Source organism: Ammospiza nelsoni, chromosome 3 (genome assembly GCF_027579445.1).
Source record: "Ammospiza nelsoni isolate bAmmNel1 chromosome 3, bAmmNel1.pri, whole genome shotgun sequence".
Taxonomy (NCBI): domain Eukaryota; kingdom Metazoa; phylum Chordata; class Aves; order Passeriformes; family Passerellidae; genus Ammospiza; species Ammospiza nelsoni.
Window position 1 is genome coordinate 96472281 of NC_080635.1, and position 23239 is coordinate 96495519.

The 23239-nt window shown below is 34.1% G+C and overlaps 1 protein-coding gene across 19 annotated transcripts in view; it reads right to left on the reverse strand.

Moving 5' to 3' along the window:
* Positions 1-23239, reverse strand: part of RIMS1 (regulating synaptic membrane exocytosis 1) — a 306477-nt gene that overhangs the window by 102966 nt on the left and 180272 nt on the right. For 11 of the 19 annotated variants that reach the window (XM_059469483.1, XM_059469463.1, XM_059469472.1 and 8 more), the window contains 11 exons: positions 23090-23200; positions 21068-21167; positions 19548-19671; positions 13551-13597; positions 12410-12522; positions 11259-11389; positions 10770-10941; positions 10484-10640; positions 9181-9252; positions 2918-3077; positions 2292-2417 (listed from right to left, as the gene is read on the reverse strand). In XM_059469483.1, the coding sequence (XP_059325466.1) occupies positions 2292-2417; positions 2918-3077; positions 9181-9252; positions 10484-10640; positions 10770-10941; positions 11259-11389; positions 12410-12522; positions 13551-13597; positions 19548-19671; positions 21068-21167; positions 23090-23200 (1313 nt within the window). The remainder of the gene's footprint in view (positions 1-2291; positions 2418-2917; positions 3078-9180; positions 9253-10483; positions 10641-10769; positions 10942-11258; positions 11390-12409; positions 12523-13550; positions 13598-19547; positions 19672-21067; positions 21168-23089; positions 23201-23239) is intronic. The other 8 variants (XM_059469480.1, XM_059469471.1, XM_059469478.1 and 5 more) reach the window with 1 other exon arrangement.

A 23239-nucleotide genomic window follows, 5' to 3' on the forward strand; every position in this document is an offset into this window, starting at 1 on the left:
TATATTCATATATATATATGTATGTATATATGTATATAAATATATATAACACTGTTGAAGTGGACAAATAAGTTCCACTGGAAACTTATTGCAACAGATGCTTCTGTAAGAGAGTGGTAGTACCTATTTTTACAAAGACCTATATTATGATTTAATATTGATTTTGAACCATTAATAGATAATTGAGAAAACTTTTGAAACTAATCAGCTGCTGCAATCTCTGGCATGCAATTATTGGGTAGTTCCTCAGCTTTCAAGCCAAGTTTACATTAGATATCTATGTGAATGTACTTGTTTAGGTGAAGGGTTCAGTAAATGCAGAACACAATATCTACACTACTCTTGATACTAATCCATAATATTTAATGAAGTTGGGTTTTTTAATTCTTGGATGTGACAGAGGATCTTTTTTAACAAAACCTGGTTTGGATCTTTCATATGATGCTATTCTTTTGTACTGAAAGCTGGCAAAACCAGCCAGAACTAAACAGACTTCACAACTGATCAAATCTGGAGGAAAAGATGAAAAGGAAAATGGGGAAAAGGAGACCACTGCAGACAAGATTATTACTCAAGAACACAAGTACATGGACCCATCTTTAAATCCTGAAAATCAGCAATGTACATCCTTCATGTCTGAGCTTTAAACTTCCAAAAAAGTTTTGTGAACACTGAAAAGAATTGAAGACTCTGAACAAATCCAGCAGCCCATTGCTTATCCCCAGGAAAGGCTCAGGGTAAACCCAATTACTCTCCAACCATAATCCATGGATATATCACCAGTTATATCCAGGTTTGAGGCTTTACTAAAAGAGAAATTTCTAGACAGCTAACTGTCTGTATTTATACTGACAAAAGCTACTTTTTAAAACCTTTTTCTCTTCAAATCTGATTAATAACAAATCAATTCAAGAAATATCTTCAGAAATCTTTTTAATATATCACTGCCCCCCCCAAAAAAAACAGAAAAAACCTGCAACAAGTGGACATTACTTGAATTAGCCTAACTATAAATCTGACTACTATACTTAAAAACAATTTTAATTCACCTCTGAAAGAAAATTCAGTGCAAAAATCCAACTTAGTCAATTCTGTACACACTTCTTGCCTATCTGAATTTTTAAATGTACCATATTACTCAATAGTTCCCACACTTATGTTACTATACTACAAAGGTAAAACAGGCAAGATCATATGCAAAACTGAATTAGCTGAACTGCAAGAGTCATCTGTTATTCAGTCTTTGTGCTGCTTAAAATCTGGCCAAAGATTTCCAGAGATTTTTATGGTTTAATGTTTACATCTTTTCATGTCACTCCAAAATGTATGTTCCACATGGAATTTATTGGATTATAGGGAAAGATTCTGTTACACTTAGTTCTAAAAGCAGTTACTTACTGCCAAGAAAAAAAAAATACAAGACATTACTATGACAATTGATCCTATCTGAATGGTAAGTTTCCTACTAAAGTCCAGCTACATGATTTTTTTAAAGTAAACAAAATCCCATAAAGATTGATAGTCTATGTGACTCTCATCATTATTTTTCACAACTGCTGAGCTGAAATACCTTTCTAAGCTTTTTCTACAGGTAAAAACTAAAAAGAAATTCTAATTTCTTCCATTTTATCAGAATACAGACACCTGAAAACAGTGCCTACGAGGGGAGGCCAAGCGTTCTTTGAGTGTAGCCCCTCCATGACAGGGAGAGATGTGTTTGTGTCACACATCTAAGACTGGAAATTTCTGCACCCTACAACTAGTACTGCACCTATCCTTACCATGCCTGGGTAATGTAGAAAGTTCACCAGAATGTTACATAAGATGCTGGGAGACTGTACCCATAGGTGTCCAAAATTTATAAGCATATGAATTCAAATTAGCATGCCTCCAACTCCCAGCAAGGAGGAATTAATGTCTGGCATTTTGCTGGTAAATTTACCAGCACAACTGGTAAATTCTGGTATTACAGGAAGGCCTAGAGCATACACTAAGATGCATGGCTTTCTAGCAAAAATCTCTGGGCTTCATTTGGGAAAAAGCAGTAGAATATCTAGGCAAGACAGACAAGAATCATTTGTCTAGATACCTGCAATTACTGTCAACTCAGTGCATAGTTTTACCAAAAAAAAAAAGGGTATAGACAATTTAACAGTGGCACTAGATCTATCAGTTAGGATGAATTCTCTCCCTTCCCCATTTCTATTAGTCACATTTCTAATGAAAACTTGAAAATTAGGCAAACTGACAACATTTCTAAACTTTTGTCCACGTTCAGGCTGACAATGTACCTTTCTTGATCAGACAAATACTGACTATCCATCTCTCTGGATCTGTAATCAACTGGAGTTCTGGAGGCATCATGGTGTCTAGTTGGAGAACGTGATCTTCTCATCTGATGAATTTCATCTAAACTCCTGAAAAGCAGAAGTATGTATGATGATCTTGTTTTCTCGTTAATAACAATGGATCACAGTACAAGTTGGTTGAAGGAATTCTTTAATTATAAATTATTAATCCATGATTTCTGTAAGAATGCCACTAAAAATTATGCAATTTATACATGCCACTATTATCCTACAAATATTCTTAAGTAGGATAATAATATTCATACAAGATTCTGCCACTGACTGAAAAAAAATTCCAAACCTATGTATTACTTATGGTACACAAATGATGAATCACAGAGAAAATATGAGTAAAAAGAGGTAAGTCTTACAAAGTTATGATTCACCCCATGAGTGCTCTTGAGTGAATAACGAAAGCATATATCAAGTTCAAATACTGCACTAATAAATTAAGATAGAAAAAACAAGCTTTATAATTGTGAAAAATTCCTGAACAAGAGAAAGGTTAACAATGACACGAACAATTATACAAACATGAAAGCACGCAGAGTTTCACTGGAGGTGCCTACCTCTGTAATGGCACATTTGGTAAACGTGAACGGGGCCTGCCCTGATCGTCACCACGGTGAGGAGACACGGAGCGTGAACGATGATGAGTTGTTGTTCTCTGCTGCTCTGGCACAGTTAGCGTTGTGGATTTACCTTCTCTAGTACTAGACCTATAACCTACTGGCAAGAGGGTAACAAAAGGCAATTAGAGACTAAAAGTCTGGCTTTAGAAAGAATTCAGATGCATAGACTTCCAGGACCACATATCCAAACACTTACACAACTTTCAGGTCATCACTCAGCTGTTGTACATCCCGATATATCATGCAGAATAAATCACTAGCATTACCTTTAAATGTCTACATGTACAGAGACTGAAAAAATGAGACTTCTTGATGCACTGAAGAATGTGGAGCAGTTTTCTTACTTGGGGAAGAATATTCTGGGTATTTTGTGTATATAAAAAAATATTTGAAAGGAATGTAAACAGTGCGGGTTTACCTCATCTAAAAAATTGTTAGCAGTAGTTACTTACTGCCAAGAAAAAAAAAATCAAACACATGACTATGACAATTGATCTTATCTGAATGGCAAGCTTGGTATTATAGTCTAGCTATATAATTTTTTAAAGTAAACAACATCCCATAAAGATTGATAATCTATGTGACTGCCAAGGCCTACAACAGCATTGACTCACACAGGGCTGCTCATATATAAAGCATCTTTCTGCCTCTTATTTCAGTTAGAAATATTCTCCTAATGAACTTGGCCAAAGCCACCTACTTAAAAAAACTAACAGGATTTAGAGCATATTGTACTGAATATTGGGTGTTGCATACTGTGCAGAATATTTTTTTCCAAATATTGTGATTGAGTAGAAAAATTTCTCACAGTATTTTTAAATAGGACTTAAAAAAACCCCAGTGGAATGTTAGCACATTTTCAATATTTCAACATTGTTGTGACTTTTTCTATGTAGCACACTCTTTGTCTTGTTATACATTTTGACTCCCATCCTAAAACAGACAATGAAGCTTAGTAAGATAGCAACTTTCAAAAGGTACCTGTTAATTTTCCAAAAGAACCTAAGGAGATCTGCTCAGACTTCACTTGCTCATTTCTAGACGTTTAAATGAGATTACAAGAATCCCATGACAGAAAATCCCTTAATGATACAGAAAGTCATCCCTTAAATCATCCTTTAATCACTTTAAAAATTCTTTCTTAGTTATCCAAATAATAATTTTTCTTCTCTGAATTTGTCTAGAATTAAAGTTACTGTAATGTGTGATTTTGTTCAGCTAAAAAAAACCAGCTTCTATCAGAAATCCTCTTTTCATGCAGGAAAAGACTATGATTTATCACCCAATTGTCAATTGGAAAAATTTAATAAATTAAATAAATTGCACTTTTTATGGATCTCACTACAGGGTTTTAACTTTGGGGTTTTTTCATATTTTTTATAATTTGTATAATTCTTCTAGTTCTTCTCTGGTCCTCTACAAAATTACGAACAGTCCCTCTTTTAAAAGTGTGCCCTGTATGCAGATTCTGCATGAGGCTTGATCAGGCATTCAATGACATTTCACGACCTCTTTAGCTGCAGGTTTGAACCCTGACCACAAACATCAAAGCAGAATTCACACTTTTTTCCCAAAATGTGTAAGAGTTTACCAATGCACCCTAATGGCCTCTAAAAATTGACAACATGAAAATATCTACTGGGGTTTGTCAACCTTTTAACAAAGTAGGACTTCAATGTTCTGCAGGTTTTGGTATGTTGTGCTGCTGGAGTACCTTACCTGCCAAAAAAGTGTTTCAGAGTTCTGTAATAAAACTACAAAGAAACATGAGGATCTCCCTGATCTCAGGACAAGGATTGGGTGCAAATTGTGAAGCAAAAGGGGGACACCCCCAGGACTTAAATGGAGATTCATGACCCAGGATTGCTGCAGAAATTGTCTAGGTCTTTTGTGAGAGGAAGAAAATAGATAACAAAAGGTGGATGTGTTCCCTTTTCCTGGACAACTAAATCTAAGCTGTATTTGCAAAAATAAAATTAATTTTCCAAATAAGCTTGTGCTAGAAAAAATCCTGTCCTCTCTATCAGTAGGAAGAGCAGTTTACATGCATTAAACACTAAAACCAAAGAAATCTTAAACATCTTTTCAGTCTTTAAGCAATTCTACTAAAACACATACAACTTAAGTTTAGGAAATTAAATATAGATTTAAATTTAAAATATATTTCTAGTCTCCCTAAAAAGCTGCACATAGGATTCTCCTGTAGAAGTTTAGTATAGAAAGATGATTTTATGTTATATTTTGCACAGCCAAGCTATCTCAGGAACAACACCTGAAATTTATGCAGTGTGTGCACACAAAGCTTACAGAACAGAGACAGTAATTCATACTTATCCCAAGTATTAATTCAACAATTGTCAAACTGGTCACATCACACCCATACCTTCAGTGACCATGACAGTGACAGCAATAGTAACATTTCCTCATATCCTCAAATACAAAGGCTCTGTGCTCTTCAGGGTGAGCAGAGAAAAATTTTGCATGGACCAGCATGACAGCAGCAACCAAGCCGATGGTAATTTATGCAGAAGTTTCTCAGCTGCTCATGGGAAACTGTCAGGTGTGACAGGAAATGAATGCAGGATGGATGATGAAAATGGATCTAGCAAATGTTTGATACCAGAATTATATTATTTTTTCTTAAAGACAATAAAGACAAGTAAAAGATATTGTGTATTGATATATTCAAGGATATATACAAGGAAAAAAAAAGTGTATTAATGTCATGCTGCTGCTACAGGAGGAAGGCAAATACAGGTTACATGTGACAGAAAAATTAACTGAACTGAAGAGTTATCCACAGAATAAACAATGTAAACAATGTATCCCCAGTGGTTAAAAATACCACTGGGGATATTGCCAACTGTATGTCAGCGCTTTTTTAGTTTTGTTTTTAATTAAGGAAATTATTGAAGGCTTGGTTAAATAGATTGGTCTGAAAACATGTTCAGATGTTATAAAAACTTTCACTGACCCTTATGGAGTACGGGGTTGGCCAGTACAATACAGATACAGAGTGACTGGTGCAAGAACAGCTCAGGATCACAAACTTACTTAAGAGACTTGAGCATCTCTCATATATGCAGAGGTTGAGAGACTTTAAAGAATATTTTCTTTGTGTAAACAGATGTCAGCATACCACAACAACCCTGTCAAAATCATTTTTGTTAAACCTGAGCTTCAAATTGCTTTCAGCTGTTGATATAAACTTTTATAAACATATCTAAGAGATGATTAAAAAAGGAGATGTATATCACTGCCAGGTACTACTAACGAATGAAGATGATCTAATTACATGAAAGATAAGATTAAGTAATTAGTGATATAAAAAGGGAAAAATACTTTTCTTAAAATATTTTGGAATTTGTTAAAGTACTACTATTTTTGATGTAACAATCTTCCACTGACAAGAAGTTATTCTTTGCAGCTGCTGAAACTTCTAGGAAAATATTTTTTTTTGTTATTACTAAATTCTAATACTACATTTGCCTTAGCAATTGGTAAAACATTTGAAATTATAGTTTTATGAATTTTCAAGGTTAGTTAAATTAGCAAAACTATTTTCCTTCATGTTTTTAGCTTGCATAGAGATGAAGTGAAATTTTCTGGTTTTACATTTTGTAGTCATGTGTTTATTTATTAGAAAATGAGCAATAACCTTTTTGAAAATCTTGAGATATTAAGGGGGCTAAGTAACTTCCTTTTTTTCTCTCAATACTTCGGAAAAAAAGAAAATTAATAACTTTCAGGAAGATTCTGCCTGACTAACCTGATCTTCTATCACAAGATCATTCTCTTACTGGATGGGGGAAAGGCTGTGGATGTTGTTTATTTTAAATTATTAAAATCTTGTACACTGTTTCCCCAGGATTATCCTGGAGAAGCTGGCAGCCTATAGCTTGGACAAGTTTTCAAAGGGAAATATATTCTTATGGGTCAAGTGTTGTAAACTCAATTTTGATGTTCTTACTTCCCTTGAGAAGGATATCTTAAAACTAGACTAATCTGGTTGAAGCCAATAAAGGCTATTCCAAAATAGGGCACCACTATATTACAGTAAAGGGAAATACGGATATTTTCTCTTCCTTCCCACATGCATGCTGTGCAAGAGAATGTGTGAGAAATCTGAAGCAGACAAGAGCTGGGCTGCACTCTGGTGAGAGCCATGGTACTGAAGGGCAGGGGGAGGGCAGGGGTAAAGGCCCTGCAGAACAACAAGGAACTTGCATGAAGCTTAGTTTTACAAAGGAGTTTATTTCATGGAGAAGACACTGCAGTACTCATTCTGTGCAAACAAAGGGAGCAGTCCAAAGGCTTAACAATTCAGCAATGAGGCAAGTTAAGAAGGTTGGACAGGAGGGTAGAAATGAATATATATGAACTTGATCTCCAGCCACATTTGTGAATCTGTGCCTAAGGTTCTCAAACAATTCGACAGACATTGGGACTGGAAACCTTTTCAGGTCTTTTTGCCAAACACATTTTCATATATTGTCTAGGCTTTCATAGATTTGTGGCAGATGAATTTTCTTTGTCCCTGTGCCTAAAGTCTAACTCCCTTTAAAGTATATCCAACAAATCTCACACACTTATATGCATATCCACTTCCCATAGGAATCACGAACAGATGAACTCCACTTAGAAATGCCAAACAAATGTGCCAATTAAATTCAAAATGGACAAACTTGTGCTTGGTCAAGTGAGCTAGCAGAATGTTTCTGATTGGGTGGACTTCAGAAGGAGCTTCCTCACTATGCCCTTCAATTTTTTACTTGGAGACTCTCAGATCATTGAAAATCCAGCTGTAAAAATTAATTCCTGCTATTTTCTACAGTGATCGCTGAGAAAGTTTGGATCTGTGCATTCCTCAAAGGCACACCTGAGCATGAAATCCAAAGAAATGTCAATAAGACTCAGTTACTCAAATGCTGGCCCAAACAAATTCCAATATATGCAGCTGGACCATTTTGAATGCTTCCTGACAGGTAGAAAATTATTTATTTCAACTGGATGCATGGAAGGACTGGCAGAGCTAAAAAAGCCCCAGTTCTTAATAGAATTTACTGAAACTTTAAACATAAGTCTACAAAGACATACCAGTATCTACATTTTCAACTACAAAAAAAAAAACCAAAAAATGAAAAAAAAAAAAAAAAGCCAGGAAAAATATTTAGAGCCTTTTTTTTATATTTGATTTTAAGTGCTCACTCTGTCCACTGATGTAAAAATATCAAATATAATAATTAGGCATACATAAATGAATTTCTCTCTTAGGGACTGAGGTGCAAAGTATATAAAATAAGAAAAGAACCCAATCAACATCAAAGGAAGGAGAATTTGTCTCAGCTAAAATCAAGATGATACAGCATTAATAAGATATCTGATTTATTTGCACAGTTATATTGCGGATAAATAAACTGTGAGATTATTTTAAACACACCACGATTTAATTCAGTAGTTTTCATCAGGAAGATCCACAGAAAAACTGATTTAGTGCTGGCAATGACATAGTGACTCTTCAGTTAGCTTGGAACAATTGGGAAACATATTTATCTGACTTGTGGCAACAGTGAATGAGAACTAGAAGAATGTGGTATCCAAGATAATCCTCAAGATTTTCAGTAAGTAGGAATGCTGAACTAAAAGCTAAACCATGACAGTCTCTACAAGTAAATATTTATGAACATTTAGGGTAATGATAGTTCATGAAAGCTTATGAAAACTATAAAAAATATAGCCATGCTGCATGCATCTTAATCTATAGCCATGCATTATCAATAAAGTCCACAGAAGACTGCATTAAATCTAAGTTTCAAGCAAAAAGCAAAATAATTTTAAAAATGCTTTCAATAAAAACTGAAATCTTAAATGTTTTAAAATGTAGGAGTCTTTTACATTTAATTTGCATTTTAAATAATGCTTGGAGCATTACACAGTAAGAAATTAACCAATTTCAACAAACCAGTGGGCCTCATATGAAGAGTGATATGCAAAATAAATATAAATGAATGAATAGTAGAATCCTTTAAATTACCAGGTATGGGACAGGTATTATGGAATAATCAGGAAAATTGTTTTTTCCACAATGCACTCTCCAAAATCAGTATCCTCAATATTCCAAAATATTATAAAGAAAAAAAATCCAAACAAGCAAAAAAGAAGAAGAAAAGAAAGCAGGACCATGCTGTTCATCCACGCACCTGGAGGAACAACTCCAATACCATCATCAACATCAAAATCTGAGATGTCACTATCACTGATTGGCCGAGATCCTGCACAACAGTAAGGTAAACAAATACCTGAACATCTGGTCATGTTATAATATGCAAAAATATGTTCATTCAACATAATAATGAAACCAAAAAGATGATTTTAAGTCAAAACAATACAGAAGGAGAACTCAACTGCAGTGACTAACTGATGCTTCAGAAGATAGCTGAGCCAATTTAACATCTTACAGCTGCTGCAGCCTCCTTTCCCTTTCTCTTCCCCTCAAGTCCTCAGTAATCCTCCACTAGGATAGATTACCTCTGTAAGCCTCCAAAAGCAAAACTCAAGTAAAGGAAAAAAAACCACGTTTGTGCTACTTCAGTGAATATGTTGATTCAGCTTGCTGAACAGGAAAGGAGATGAGGCAACATATGGTGAGAGAGAGGAAGAGGAAACAGCACTGCCAGCTTTTAGAAGAGCTCAAATATCCCATAAAAGCTAACCTTTCATTTGCTCTCACTATACACATCCTGAGTTTGGGCATCTATGCAGCAATTACAGCAGTAACACATATTTATAGTTCATTCCTGAATGTACAACAATTTCCTATGCATTGGCTGGAGTGAATGACTTCCATGTTTTAGAAAAATCAGAAAAATAGCTTGGAAATGCATTTAAAAATAATCCCCTACATCTTTCATATTTCTAAGTAAATCTTAGTTTAAATGAACAGAGAAACTACAATATCTCCTTTGAAATATCTCCTTTGAATGTGCCTCATACAAACCTGCAATCAGACTCATGAAAACAACCGTACCTCCAAAATACATTAATAAAATTCCTCTTTTCTGCAAAAGTACACTTTAATGAGCATATTGGAGGTTGAGACTAACTTTACGATGAAAAGTGTTTTTAAGCCTTGTAAGTCTTTAAGGACTTCTTTTTAAAAAATAAAATGCTTTAATTTTTTTTAAATTATCCAATAATTATAAACTTCATTTTTCTATTTAAAAAGAAGTTTAGGAAAAAAAAAAACAACTTTGAACAATTTTTTTTGCTAATGAAAGCCAAATCAATTCCAGCAGGTTTCACACACAAAGTTATACATCACAGTTGTAAGGCTGACATATCATAATGTCATAATTTAAATTGTGTTCCTGCCACACATTTTCATTACTTTTAAAGACTATGAAATAGTATCTTTTTTATTTTATTTGGAATTTAAGTACCATTAGACCATATCCAGCACTTCTAATTTAAAATTTAAGAGACCTTAATGGAATTTGGACCTACTTTGTAATTTTTTGCTAGTGCTCTCTCCACCATGAACATGTCTTCTTGGCATGAATGGTGATGGCTGAGGCAGAGGTAGTGAAGATTCATCATGTGTCTGTAGCTTATACCAATGTGGTTCATCATCTAAAAGTGCTGTCTCCAGCTCTATAAGAATCTAGCAGAAAAATCATCAGGTTTCAATTTTATTTTGAAGGCACACAGAGAAACACACACACAAAATACATATGCAAATGTACTCAAAACCAAGCAATGAACTCAGAAGAAATGTGATTGCATGCATCACCTCTCCAAGAAATTCACTCTCTTCTTCTTGTACTCTTGGCTGATCCCATACTGTGATTTCAAGCATTCGTTCTCTAAAATCTCTACGATGTACATGTGAGTAGAGAAAAGTTTGATTCCATTTTGGCTCTAGACTTTTCTTTACTGTTTTGGTCCTTCTTTTACTTTTATCACTGAAACATAAATATTTTTCGTAAATTATTCATAGTGATAAATCAGAAAATACCATGTACTCATCAGGATGTAACTCTTTTCATTTTCTCTTAGGCAATATTGCCTAAATTAAGAAAGTATTTTCTGCACAGTGGATCACATTCTTAAAAAAGACTACAAAGTTAAATTGATACTGACTTGTATGATTCAAGTGTAATTTTTTGTTATAAATTATCTATAAAAAATTATAAAAAGGAGTTCTTCATAAGCATTCATTAAAAGCTGATTCAATACATGGTAAATTAAAACATAATTTTATGAACTGGAATACTATTACCTTCTGTCTGGAAGAAAATACATTTTTACATAGGGATTTCTGGGGCGCCCATCTACTCTTGGTGGCAAATCTGTTGCCTGTAGAACATTTACTATTAACTGATGTCCCACTTTGTCATACCAGAGTTTAACCTACAGGAATCAAGTTACCAGAAAACATTACTGAAAATGGAGAAGAAACAAAATTTTCAGATTGCATCAAAAATAACCACAATGTAAAAAGTAACTGTAGTTGTTTTTTTTTTTTTTTTTCCCAGACACAATGAGATGTATTTCATTTAAGATCCCTTAATATTTAATTCGGTTAGATGGAAAAGATGATGTTATATACCAAGACTTTTATACTTATCACAGCAGAATAAAATTATTGTACTCATTGCATAATCTTAGAACTGTAAGTGCACCTAAACCAGCAGGTCTTAACTCTGCACCTTTAAAGCTACATTAAAGAGAAAGCTCTGCCTGCATCTAATCTCAAGGTATAGCTGAAATCTATATACTCAGATTTGTGACCTTTTCAAAAGCGTATATGGAAACAATAATATAGAGCTACATAATTTCTTAAGAGAATCATAATTTTAGGAAATTTTTAAGCCTGCTGTATACTCCTGAATTAATACGATCAATATAAAAAAACTAAAAATGTGGAAAACAAAGTTTAAGTACTGACAGTATATTTGATAAGCAGGACTTCCATTAGTATTACAAGAAAGTTCCAAGATGTATCAAAATTAAAATGCATTACTGAGTAGAGTAATGCTTAACAAATATACAGGCCTTTAAATGCTCCCATAAAGAAAACAGTGATACTATTCTTGAATCTGCAGAGTACTGGACATGTACAGCAAAGTCACTATTTTCAGTGCAGAAGCTAAAAAATGACAAGTTTCAAGGCACTTTTATGGGCTCTTCTCAATGTAAATTCCTGCACTCTTTGGTGTATTAAGACAACAATTTCTTATGTCTGCTATGATTAGAGTCAGGTCTTGTTAGTGCATCCAGAGGCTATCAAAAAACTTTTGAAAAATGTTATTTTTACCAACACTGAAAATTTCTCTTGGTCTCCCAACAGGCCTTGGGAATGGGCAGGGCTGAAGGACCAGCACTTCACAGATTTCCATTAAAAACCCAAGAAAAACAAAATATGCTCACAGAAAGCTGCCCTGGTAGGACCTGAGGTGCATCCCGTAGGGCTCCAGGGCTAGTCGGAGATATAACAGAAATAGAAGGCCTTTCCATCTTCTGAGATTCAAAAGAACTTGAACCTAAAACCACATGAGAAACACATGAAATTACCATCCAAAATCTGGATAACTTATGAACTGCTTTTTCTTTGAATTGTATAAAATTGATGTAGAAAATAGAGTAAAAAGACTGTTTTTTACCCCTACATCCCAGATTAAACCTGTCACTTTTTAGTTTATTAAAAAAAGCCATATAGTAAGAGTGTTCCTCATACATCTTTGATAAACCATAGCAAGTGTTTTAAATAAAATACTGTTCTCTGACTGAATTACACATCTCCCTCCCCAGACAAAGAACACTGATTCTAAGTCTTTGATGAATACACCACATCTGTTGTATGGATTATACTCTCAGTAGCCTCTGAAATTTTAATAGGAAGACACGAAAGACATGAATCTGGCATGGAGGATATTTCAGCAACTGCTGGACATCCTCAGTTCTCCCCCAGGGAAACAGAGCCCTCACTAATTATATGAACTTGTGACAAGTGATCACACCTTCCCTGTACCAGAGAAGGTTTCTAGTTGCAGCTCAGGAAAGGCTCAGATGGGAAAAGACTGGGAGCCATGGCCCTCAAATACTCTGGCTGAAAACATTCAAATGGAATAGTTAAAAAGAACACCAGTCTTTTGAAGTATGAACAAAAAATTCATGCAACCAAGGTTTTCTTGTTGAAAAAAAAGAGAAACAAGAACTCTGGACTTTGCTTGGTGCAGGAGGTGAAATCCTGACACCATTTGTACCTTTGGCAGACCCTTATACCTGTTCTCTCTTATGTTAGGGGAAGTAAATTATTATTTTGGTAGTAACAACACAAGATACAGAATGAAAAAATATAATTCTGCTAGCATTTGAAATCTGCATATGTTTAATAAAATCCATATTGCTTCAAATTTAACACACAAGGCCAAAACCCATTGAATTTTGTCATGCAAAAACCTCAGAGCCAATGCAATTTCCACAGATCATCTTTCAGAAATTTGATAGCTGAAATAGTTTTGCTGGGTACAAGATCTTACTTAAAGAAAAGAACAAGGTGTGTACTCACTAGACTCTAATGGGGGGTGGGAAGTCTCGGGAATCCGTGGAATATCACTAAAATGTGAACACATAGCAATTAGAAACAACAGAGACAACCTTTGGCTGTGACAAATACATTGCTGGGACAGTGTTCTAATAACATGGATTTGTTTCTAACAGGTTACAAGGCAAGAAAGATGAAATATTTGAAGACATACTTTCTACTATCATTCATGAAAATCTAACAAAAACCACGTTCAGGTTAAGGAGCTAGCAGATATAACAATAAGGAACTAGCAGATATAACATTGTTAACATTGTGGATGGATTACAAGATACTTTTACAACTGCAACAATAAAGAAAGAGAAATTTTAGGAAGAGAAAAATAAACAGTACACAGATATACTTCCTTTGCCAAAAGAAAGTACAGCTATGGTTGTTTAACTATTTTTTGGAGGAACAAAAAAAGACAAAGATTAACTCACTAGTAATTTTTATATAAACATCTCAAGGAGTTCAGGGAATGAAACTGATGAAAATGTCTTACAATAATAAAAAAGGAAAACAAAGATTATTAGCAATGTTGAACAAACAAGTGAATAATGCATTTCTCCAAAGGATAAAAGAAAATGAAACTGTATTACAACTGAGTATGGACATTTTTCAATATATACATATCCAACACATATACAGATATAAGTAAGATAAACTGATAAAGTCCACACACATCTATCAGCATTTTCTCATCAATAAATTTATGCTTCCACCAAAACCTGGATGATGCTAGTTCCTGGCTCTTTCTATTCTCAGCTGTCATTGAAAATACATTACAAGAGCAAAAATCATCTAGTACTGCACGTATCTGAACAAAGCAGCAGAGCAGGGAAATGGAAACAAAACTCTTCAGTGAATTATTTGAATGTATTTTCATCCACACAGACTAATCTAAAATTGGAACTGCAATAACATTTCTGAAGAACATTTACAAGATTTTAAGTCTATAGTTGAGAATTTTAAAGGTATTCAGGCAGACTACTCAGTGAAACACAGAAATCTTTCTGACTTGGAACTCAATAAAACTAAGACTTCTAGCTTTATAAAAGTCACTTATGAAAAAGAAACAGACACTGGTATCAGAAAAAGAAAGCAACAGTGCCCAATCACTGAGCCTTAAAGTCCCTTTTCATGTCCTGCAATTTAAACTTGTGGTGCCTGTGGTTTAAAATAGACTACTTCAGCTCTGCGTTAATGTCTCAAATCAGCTTAAACCTCACATCACTGAACAAGAATGTGCTTCTCCTTGTCTTGACTTCATGAGTCAAGAATAACATGGTTTTCTCAAATTCATGGAGTTATAGCTGAATTAGTCATTCTTGACATGGCACAGTACTACACTACAAACATATGAACAGATTAACAGCCTGTGGCACAGCAGGGCTGCTGTGCACTCTTCTTCCTCTTAACATTTTCTCTTTTTCAGGTCAGACTTTCCAGGGCATTTCTCATCAGTCTAAAGTATTTACTTATCATAATCAAACAAATTTTTCTGTTCAATACAATGTTAAGTTTGCAATATTTTCTTGTGCTAGAATATGAACACTCTCATCTGCAGTATAGCACTGTTTGCAATAACATCACTTTTAGGATGTCTAAACAAAGGTTCACATGTGCAAGGACTGCTTCAACATGGAAAGGGCCAGCCACAGTGTCAAGTTCTATAGTCCTGGTGTGATTAAAGACACTAAAACTAATTCTGTTTGGATTTTTTTTTCTTGTATTGTCAACAATACAGTAGAAAAAAAAGGCTAAAAATAAACTTCAAATATTAATTACACATTAATAACAACTTAATAACTGATTCATATTTCTGCTAAGGCACTGTCACACTATTACAACCAATACAGAAAAATTTAATAATAAATCAACATGAGAAATAGATCAACACAGTTTAAAAGAGGATTAAATGTTGGCATTTTAATTAGAGAATGAATATTCTAAAAGGAAAGTATAATCTAAAACTTTTCATGTAAGAAAACTAGTCTTATCTAGCCTGGTTTTAATTTTGCACTGCAGAAAATATTCTGATAAATGATTTACAAAAAAGCTCGTTAGAAGAAATAGTAGCTCATTACTTAAAATATTCAAAACTAGACCAGTCAAAGAAAAAACAAAGTGAAAAGTTGCACAGTTGCTTATCTAATACAGTAACAAAATTTTACTCCCCTTTGGGAGCAATACAAACTTGAGAAAAGTAGTAGACAGCTCTTTACCTCCAGTAAAGAGGTGCCAACTTCAAACTTTGTCTTTCTATCCCTACCTTGTGTGGTCTTCCATGATATTACATATTATTATCTGACATCTGATTCTTTCATGCCTCAATGACTACGTAAATTAAACAAAACTGTACCTTAGGTTGAAACTACTCTGTGCAGATATATGGTTTGTGAGAATCACTATTTTGCACAGGAACAGCTATAATTTCTCTGAAGGATATAGTCAAGAGGTTGCTCACTGAAGAAGAACCAAGTTCAAGCATGGTTGTAACCCACACTTTTTAGGCTGTTTTAGGAACAGATGTATCATATTCTACACCCCAGAGAGCTTCTAAAGAGTTTCTGAGTACCTCTCCCCAGTGCTCATCCTGCTATTCTCAAAACCATTCCCTGCCATCAGAACCTGTAGATCAATCTGCAGTTTGCACTAATTTTGAGCAGCTCTGGAGTTCAGCACTGCCTGGATCGTGATGGAGCTTCAACCTCCTTGCCAGGACCTAGACCACAGTAACCAACCCTGCACAGAGGAACTGAATCATATCACAGAAACAACAGCTTGGCAGCATTATCTGTGGAAATCTAAGCAAAGATAGCTAGCATCTGACAAAGAAAACAGAGACAAATGAAAAAACATTTGTTTTACCTGCACTATCCCATGGAGCACACAAGAGACGGCGAGTTTAGTTACCATGCCACGCTTCTTCTCTGAAAAGTATACTGCCAGAGGATTTTCTGTGCTGTCCTATGTTAACCACCTCTCACATTGCATACATATTCATAGGTAATTCTTCCCCTCATATTGAGATAGTCAACCCATTAATTCTACTTTTTATAGGTTTCTTATCTACCTTGTGTTGCAGCCATTAGAATTAGTGTCAATTAGTTTCTATGGAGTTTCCACGGTACAATTGCGGTTATACTGTTTATTGTTGTTATGCCTTTAGCTGCTAATAGTGTTATGTGCTTCACATTTTTCTATAATAAACATCCTACAATTATCCATTACTTAAAATTACATTTGCTGGCAGACAGAGAAATCCAAATTTACAAGACTGAACAAATTGTTTAGACCGCAGTTTTGTAACTGGCAGTCTAATTTGTGGGCAGTCTAATTTGTGGACTTACAGTCCTTCCATTATTCACTTAAGGCAAACTGTGTCCTATTTGGGCTTTTTAGACCTAATATGCTAGGCATTTTTAAATCAAGACCATTAAAAGTGCTGGTACATTATTTGCATTATTAATACTGAGAGATGAAAACACTTAAATTATGTAGATGAAATACCATTTTCAGGCCTTTCGGGAACTTGTTCCCTCACAGGAATGTTTTGCTGTAATGGATTATCACTTAATGCTGTATCAAGCAATTTCAATTTTGCTTAGTCAGCACCTAAAAGTACCCACCAAACTTTGGCATACTAGATGTGTTGGATGGGATGAAATAAAAATCCCTGTCATGAATTTGAAACCATCACACAGTTTGGAAAACAAGACAAAGTGGAGCTAGGGACAAAATCAAAGCAATCTGTCAATCAAGCAAATAATTTTCCATTTTGCAAGACAATTTACATAGATCCTAATTATCAAGTAAAAGGAAAAAAAGGGAAAAAAGAAAATCCTGCGCAGCATTCTCCTTCTTTTAATAACTACTATTAGGATTTTCTCTGTTCTACAATGTCTGAAATTTTTGGTTATTTTTAGATGACAGACAGGTAAATCTCAATCTGACATAAAACAACTGGACTTTGACTCATTACTGCAGGATAGAAAGGATCTGTCTTTAAATTTTAAAATTCTGTGCTCAAGGGATATTTATTTGTTCTCATAAAGACCCCAAAAACCAACCTGACCCTCAAGCAAAAGAAAAAAATATTAAAAATCTATAGAGACATAACTCTAGAAGAAAAATGTTGTTCTATTATGCAAAAAAACTCCATGCCAAGATTCCATTTATCTAAAAAAAAAAGCAAAATCTAAAGTGATCTATTTCTGACTACATATTGAAAAAATATGTATGGGCCATCCAAAGAAAAACTTTACATTTTATTGGTACTATTTCTGGGTGCGCTATTCTAACACAAAATCCACTGTTCAGATTCAGGAACATTCTTTAATTTTGAACAAACTTCAAAAAAGGGTATTTTTCCAGTTTTTCTTTAGGAATGTGGCACTGCAATGCAGTCACCTTGTACTTAATTTCTCAAAACTAATAGATTTATCAAATTTTAAACTAAAAGAATATATTTGGTTTATTACCAAAATTATCTTAGAAGTTTAAGAGCACACATCTGCAACATTGACAGAAATAAATATGTTTAAAGTTCATTGTTTAAAATGCTAATCTAGCTCTTTCCTTTTACATCAGTTCTACAGTTGTACAAATCCATTTCCATGTTTTCTTCAATTTAGATGTGGAATTCAAGTCATGTCCAGTATCAACATATTTCTTTTTTTGCTGATTTAAATATAAAAACTAGACTTCCTAAAAATCTCCTTAAGGACTTTTATTTTTAATAGCAAAGCTGTACAAATGAATTTGCAGCTTTCTTTCAAGAATATCTCCTGATTTATGACAAAAAATGTAAAATAAAGCTTCTACTTCCCCAGAGTCTTCAGCTGGATGGTAATTATAGCATTTAACAGCCCCTACTATTGCATCAGACTTTCATTTTCCATTAGAAGGTCAAACTGATAGGTGGAATTACCTATTAATGTCAATTTTTTAAGTACTTTTAATAGAGATTGCCATGAAGAAGACAAAATTTATTTGCAAAATATAGCTAAACTCACATGGCACAGACAGAATCAATAATCAAAACATAAAAGGCTATTTTAGTAAGAAAGAAAATGAATAGCTTTTTGTTTCTAAAACTAAAAAAGCATCACATTTGAGACAAGCAAGAATTATAATTAAGACGAAAATAGCAAAACCAATCACTTCTTATTGTAAATCATGTGACTCTATTTTGCAGGTAAATGAATAATTACAATAAATTATTCATATTCAATTTTGTAAGACCTAGCTCAAAACATTCCTGATATCACTAAAACTACTACCACTAATGCAGGGCCAATCCCCCCAGTTTTATCAATTTGAACAGATATTATTTTCCTTCTAAGGCATATTTGGGAAACTGAGAATAGAAGAATTGTTGTCACAAAACTCCAAACCTGTCACAAAACTCCAAACCATAATAAAAAAATAGAAATTATAAACATAACACCTTAATGCTAATTTTTGATTGAATCTTTTGCTTCCATGTTTGACTTCAACAACAAAGGTTCAAGGGTAAATACAGTATTTTCAATTAGGAGTTTTGTTTACTTTTTTAGCTTTTTAAAGAAGGTCTGTTTAAAATCCTACTAGTATTGCCTTAGTAGAATCCTGCAATGCTTCCCTCCACTCATGAAGACCTTTTTGAATTATTCTGATCCAGTAGGCTGAAAGCCTGAAAACCAAAAGTTTGGCATGCACAGGTGTACCTAATCCAGCAATTTTCCTTTGCCACTTGGCAAAAGTCTTTATAGCACTTAGACCACACAGAAGACAATATTTATGTTTATATGTCACTGCAAAGGCACAAGACTGTAAATGGTAGTGAAGAAAACAGACTATACAGAATGTCAATAACAGAAGGAGAATTGTATTCCATTACTAAGCGATAAAAATAATTAACTCACAAATAATCCCTTTAAGATTCCTATTAACAGAACTAATAACTATGCTAAAGAAGTAAGTCTTTAGCCTTACCCAATAGGCCTTGAAACAATGATTTCAACTTGAGGTTCTGATTTTGATTCTAAAATAATGTTGTAAACTTCTTCATTTGTTGCTCCAGGCAAGGGTTTACCATTCCATTCTAGAACTTCATCCCCTTGAATTTAAAGAGAAGTGTATCTCACTTTCATGTTCTTTTTACAAAGAATGAAATCTATATTTTCAAGTAATATAAAAATAATTTAAAATCATGAAAGAGCTGAACTGAAACCTTCAGACATTTTTCCTGCCAAGGTGTTTTTTAGCTGGTTGGCTTCCAATGCTTACTCTTGGACAAGGATGTTCTGTTCCTCATGCAAGACTTCAAATTTGCAATTATTAAAATTTATGAACTTTGTACAATTACTCAAAGTTTTGGATGTTTTTAATAAGGAAAAAAAGTGGGTTTTCTAACTGCAAGCACTCATCCATGCCCTTTTTGTGTGCTCTGGTCTCATGCAATAGGATGAACAGACTTTCACTCACTGGAAACGTGCAAAACAATATTTTTTTCTGGGAAATAATTTTGCATCTAAAGCTAGTTTTAGAAATTAAAAATAGCTTCCATTAAAAAAAAACCCAGAAGATCTAGACCAGAAATAGAAAATTAGGATTTCAGCCCAAATGGTTTAAGATTAGTGAAGACAAATTTATTTCCTATAATTATAATCTGCATTTAAAATCTATAAACAACTGCTGATTTGGTAAGAAAGAAAAAATTAAAAATGCCAAAAAAGTAGAATATTGTTAGAGATTCATCATCCTTTCTAGTTCCTTATTATTCTTTGCTTCACACAATTATCCTGAAGCCATACACACTGGCATTGGAGCTTCTGGGTTCTTAAGACACTATATAGGTACTTTGGTTTGCTATGACAACATTTGGAAAGTATTGCTTAGAGCTATAGTAAAAATACAAACCATTAAGAAGTGGCCATGAAAACCAAATGCTGTGCATAATTCTCACTTCATTTAGAAGCTTGAAAAATGCCATTAGCACAGCCATTTTTTTGTAAGTGCAATAGATACATCTAATAGAAATGAAATATTTTAGAACCAGTTTTTTGGCTTCTTTTCCATTTTTGTAACAGTTAACACTGCAAATAACACCAATAAAATCCACTGTGTATGCAGTGTGTCATCCTTCAGTGATCTGAATTTTGTTTGCCACAACCAGTTAAACACAAAAATGTTTGCATTGCTTGTGTGGAGTGTAACAAGCAGCTCCTGAGCAAGCAAACAAAAACTTACCAGGGTCACTCAGTCCTCTTACCAGCATTCCTCAGGAGTGTCTTTTGTTTTGCTCATACATCCAAGCAATTGGTATTCATAACAAATTATAAATGCAGGCAGCCATTTCTAACCAAGGCATTTCATAATAATGTTACAGTATTGTTCTGTATTTTAAAAAAATTACCAAAACACATGACAAATGTTTGTATAAATTAAAGGTTGCATGCAATAGGCCATTACTAAAAGACAGTATATTTTATATATGCAACTGATTGATTTACCTGCTCTGAGATGCCCCACCACATCAGCCAAGCTACCTTTCTTCACTTTGGTAATGAAGGCACCGAGTCGTCCTAATTCTGTCATTTTTCCTCCAACAACCTAGTTAATCACAAATTTGTGAGTCCCCAAGCCACCAACCAGATGTCACATAAAGCACAAATATTTAGACGAATCAGTTTTCACACTATTTTTTTAAATTTCACCTGAAATGTTCATAGGCAAACCTATTGTCAATTTGGGTTTTAGAGAGCCTTAAAAACAAAAAGATGTACAGCTCACCCAGAATGAATAAAATTTCTATTCCTTTTACTGTATTTGACTAATCACTCTTATGCAGTTTGCTAAGTACCTACATTTGTTGCAGAAAAAACACTTCTTAATAAATAACCAGGCAAATGCACATTTTACAAATAATTGTCCATCATGTACTCAAATTTAAATTGCAAGTGCACATCATTTCAAGTGTACGAAATCCCAAAACTGGTACATCAATTGAAAACTTAGCAAATACACTACTATTAAATACAGGCAACTAGTTCACAAGAATGTTGATGATGCTAAAACATAGGAGCTCTCATCCAAGAACATGACAGGACAAACCGGCAGCTTCTGGCTTTTATAGAAGAGAAGAGAAACTGAAACTGAAAAGATCTGCTTTTGAAGATGACTACAGGATACAGAGATCATGAACATCAGAAGAAAACCAAGTGCGCTGAAGAGAACAGATTTTAAATAAAATACAAAGAAAATGTAGTGTTGCTGATTTGCAAGACAAGTTATCTTTTTAACTACCTTTCTCCTGTCAGCTAAGGGGTTTGGTTGTATTTTTTTCATCAGGAATATCCCAGAGGAGTTTTATAATAAAATGACACAGCAAAATGTTGGTTTATTAGGTATTAGTTCCCCATGTTGCAATCACAATAACTAGCAGGATCTTTAATACCAAAAAAGTATCCAGAAGCCCATCTGACAACAATATTGTCACATGATATTGAGGACCTTAGTTCATATTATGTATACAACTGAAACTCAGAAAAACCAAAGAGAAACTCTACAATCTACAACTCTACAATCTGCGTTTCCTACTTGGCCCAACCTTTTTTCTCACATAGTCAAACAGAATTGTTTGCTGGCAGCAAATATGAGCTTTGTGCTATAGACTACTAAACATTTAGTAAAGCTGTTTTCATCTTTTGTATTACCATGCCAGACTATCACACTTCAAGGTGGGAATATTTCAGATCTTGCATTCTTTCTGTTGTTCTCAGTGGAGAGGGAAAGACACCCAAATTAAATCCTATCAGTCCTCATTGTTACTTCATAGATTAAAAAATAAACAGAGAGAGAAAAATGCTTGAACTGCTACTGGCTTCAGAAAAAATCCTCTTTTTTAAGTCTTCTGGCAATTTAGGCACATGAACCTAAAGGACTGCTAAAAATGTAAATTAGGGATTTAAATCAACTGGACAGTGTTGCCAATATCTCAATTTTGGGGTGCTAGATTAACTGGAATAAATTTAATATAACATTTGCTATGATTTAAGAAGATTTTTGTGTACATATTTGGATTCTTTCTACAAAATTTCTGTTTTCAAATGGTTGTGTGACTTTTAAACACTGACCTTGTACGCATTTGCATCCAGATTACATTTATGTATGTTGATTATAAAATTAATTACTTGACTAAATTGAAAAGAGCAGAGCTAGAAAATGCAGGACTCCATTAATGCACGGTCATGTGTAGTTATTTATCTTACAGACAGGAAGCTAAATAAACATACCCTTTTCAATCAAAATGGTTCAGCCCCTTTGTCATGGACAACTGAAGACTGTATAGAAGAAGTAAATGTATTTATATTCATAATTTATCTGTATAACTTTCAAAATTTAGGAAAAGAGGAATACATTTTTTGTCAAAAGACCGTATGATTTGAGAGTCCTCTGATTTAACAAGTTGCACGTGTATGTCCAAAGTCAGTGGAACTTCTTTTCATTTAGCACATAAATCATGTCATACTTACTTTTAGCCCCAGTAATGCACCTGATTCTTTAGGCATGGTTGTTCTCTTGTTAAGGATAACACGCCCAATTAAGCGATCTCCCTCTTTGGAAGGCTGCCACGTTACGGGATGCTGTTAAAAAACAAGCAATTAAATTGAATTGGAATTTTA